Source organism: Aplysia californica, unplaced genomic scaffold (genome assembly GCF_000002075.1).
Source record: "Aplysia californica isolate F4 #8 unplaced genomic scaffold, AplCal3.0 scaffold00266, whole genome shotgun sequence".
Classification (NCBI taxonomy): Eukaryota; Metazoa; Mollusca; class Gastropoda; order Aplysiida; family Aplysiidae; genus Aplysia; species Aplysia californica.
Window position 1 is genome coordinate 529,136 of NW_004797536.1, and position 3,226 is coordinate 532,361.

Genomic DNA, 3,226 nt, shown 5'->3' on the forward strand with positions numbered 1-3,226 from the left:
GAGAGAGAGTGTGTGTGTGTGTGTGTGTGTGTGTGTGTGTGTGTGTGTGTGTGTGTGTTTTGATGAGAGTGAAACCGTGATGGAAGATTTATTATAACGAAGTCAACTGTGACATGTAAACTCAAGTTTTTCGAAGCCCACAGGTAGTTCTAAGCCAATATCTCCCCTCTAACCATATCTGCTCTCTGATACTATTTTTTCAGTGTCGAATGATAAGGAATACGGGAAGAAACGAAAATAGAAGAAAGACCAGAAGTGAGGAACCAAGTACACTTGTAAAATGATAAAAGAGAACGAATGATGATGATAAATATCATGTATGTATGTGCGAATATTTGTGAAAAGAAAGTCTACATCTAGATCTAAAGTTATTTTGCACTGTGAGATACGATGTTTCAATTATAAGAAATAAGTTTCCACTCTTTGACTGTCAGTGAACATTTTCCAAATGACACTTGTAATAATAATTATTAACATTAATTTCTAGAGCTGTTTCACAGATCATTTTAAACCCTCTGTCTTTTCTACTTAATAAATTTTTAGACTTTGATACGTTTATCGTCAGACTAAACCTGCATGTTTGCGATATGTCCGTGGTCTACCAATAGTGCACACACATTAAAATTTACATGGCATGTCCTTACACAGTGTCGTCAGACCACTCTCTTCCCTGTGTTTGTTCTCTTGTGGACAGAGTGAAGTACATGAATAATTAACCCAAGACACCCCTCTCCCTTGTTATTTTTTGGTAGTGTTACGGTAACACATTTGGACAGAGAAGCGATACCACAGATAATGATACTATTTTGTTGTATTTCTTCTTATTTTCTGTGTTTACCTGAACATTATCAATACCCTCACAAATAAATTAATAAATTAATAAAATGTACAAAAAAGAAATGTAAAAAAGTCTGACTCAGTGAAATAAAAGAAGGATTTCTCTTATACGTATGCTTTTTCAAAGTTGTAACTCACTTATTTCTTTTTCTCTTTTATTTTTATCTTTGAACAAATGCAGTGATAGAAAGGGGCCACTTCATTAAAATCAGTTGTAAAAGACTGCACCTAATTCTCTATTGTCAAAGTTTATTTTCTAAATCTATAATCTATTCTTGTCTTTTGTTTTGTCCGTGTACGAATGTAGAGGAAGAAAATGGTGTCACTTTAGAGAACATGAAATCTAAATGACTTCATTTAATTCTCTACTGTCAACGATTATTTAAGTTTCTATTAACTCTAGATATAATCTCTATTTGTCTTTCATTATTTATTTTGTGTATGAATAAAGTGCTTACTTTTGTAATGTATACGATATTTTTAAGATCGTATTCGACAATTAAGTTGTCGAAAAGAACGACGATGACGAAGACGATGATGTAAATCCAAGAATGTATCACAAGATAAAATATCCAGATCAGAAATCAGATACGGCTCCCCTTGAGGTGTTTCAACTACCCCTCAGCAAGGTGAAAGAATCCTTTTCTTCCAGCAACAGTGTGCGAAATCACAAAAACACGATCCACTTTTATCCTCCGGCTAAATTCCTCCAGCGAATGGTAGAGGCGTCTGAAGCGTAATAATAGTATGGATGATGATAATAATAATGATGCTGATGTGAATCCGTTCGTGGCTCTAAAAACGCACGAGGAGCGAAGGAAAGCGCTGGGCTGTGATTGAGGGTATCGAGGTATCGTCGTCGCTCCCAGCCCCTGTCGTCCTGTGACTGTACGCGCACACACACACACACGCCGCCACACACACACACACACGGACAGTGTACGCAGGCTGTGACTGACTGGTTTGTCGCTGCTCCCAGCCCGTCGTCAGCAAGCCCGGCCGAGAGAGGTACGTACGCCTTGCTTCACCGGCCCGAACGAGCGAGTGAGCGAGCGGACAGACGCCTCTACGTCTTGTCAAACTGTTGTGACGGGGAAAGGCGGCGTGGCGTGGCGTCGCGGCGTAGTAGAGCGGAGCGGAGCGGACAACTGACGCGCGCGGCATAAGGCTGTTGGTGGCGGTGCTGGCTGGCGGCTTATGTTGTTGATGGAGGTGGCCTTATGGATACGAGTCCCGAGTCTGAGACGAGGGTTTGACGGGCGAGGTGCGCGCTCGACGTAAAGTAACTTCAGGTGACAATCCCTTCAGACACACACCGGTACATCGTGTACAGGTGCTTCTTCGAGCAGAGGTCCTTTTTTTATTTGAGTTTCGGGATTTTAAATTTAAAAAATAAATTATTTAATGAGCTTACCGCACTGCTAGCCCATGGATGGGCTGGCATTTCGTAGGTTGGGACAAAAATAATGGTTATACATTGTGGTATGGTTGAAACATATACATGGGGTAAAAATAATGGTTGTACATTGTAGTATGGTTGAAACATATACATGGGGTAAAAAGGAATAAAAGAAGATCTTTTCAGATCGGAAGGACCGAATGATTCCCTGATTCCATATCTCTATGGTTACAATAATTATTTTGCTAGCCGATTGATCTTGGGGCACTGCACATGGTGTCTGCAGTGTAGTGGTTAGGTCTTTGCATAATATGTGGCGTGAGTTCGATTCCCGTGTGGTGATAATTGATTTTTATCGAGCATCTCCGTTTGTCTATTGGGATGTTGTGGATTCCCTCCCACCCTGGGTTAGCCTTGGCAGGCAGAGTCAAAACAGCCCGCCTCCAAAATGATCTAAATAATCTCTGTGTGTATGTGTCCATCCTTTTTTCGTTCTACAGTTTATTCCTTTTTTAAAAGTTTGGAGGGACACCACAAAGCCCCGGAAATGTAGTCTCTCCCCAGCTGGCCGGATTCTGACCCCGGAAACTCCCGCACCTCGTGCACGTACCAGGGGGGTCGCGCATACGTCACAGTCTACTGTCTACAGGTTGCGTGGACTGGACAGTGACTGTGGTCAAGGGCAAGGGGGAGGAAGGGGGGAGAGAGGCCGTGCCCAATGCGCTACTAAAGTTCTGTCTGAATAGTAACTAGTTTTGAGAAATTTGACGTAATGTTGTTTTTTGAGTTTCGTAACATGTCTACGTTTTTCGAATTCAATTCTTTGACTATATGGACAACGACTCCCGAGTTATCTTACGATTTTGATAATGCAGTTAGAACATTTGTTTTTTTGGCCTCATGGTCTTAGTAACTTAAAACGGCCAAAAATGTCAGATAGAATTTTGTATCTAAGGAAGCAATGTTGTGTTTATCTATCTGTTTGGGTGT

General features: G+C 41.2%; 2 protein-coding genes across 2 annotated transcripts in view; one reads left to right on the top strand and one right to left on the bottom strand.

Annotated features, from left to right (window-relative positions):
• The window catches only part of LOC101855029 (U3 small nucleolar RNA-associated protein 6 homolog), a 100,738-nt gene extending 100,477 nt beyond the window's left edge, over positions 1 to 261 (top strand). The window contains exon 14 of the mRNA XM_035970424.1: positions 204 to 261. Coding sequence (XP_035826317.1) covers positions 204 to 241 — 38 coding nt within the window. The 3' untranslated portion in view covers positions 242 to 261. The remainder of the gene's footprint in view (positions 1 to 203) is intronic.
• Positions 1 to 1,902, bottom strand: part of LOC101851504 (myb-like protein I) — a 30,649-nt gene extending 28,747 nt beyond the window's left edge. The window contains exon 1 of the mRNA XM_005100960.3: positions 1,296 to 1,902. The gene's annotated coding sequence lies outside the window, so the exon portion shown is untranslated. The remainder of the gene's footprint in view (positions 1 to 1,295) is intronic.
• Between the last annotated feature and the right edge of the window lie 1,324 nt (positions 1,903 to 3,226).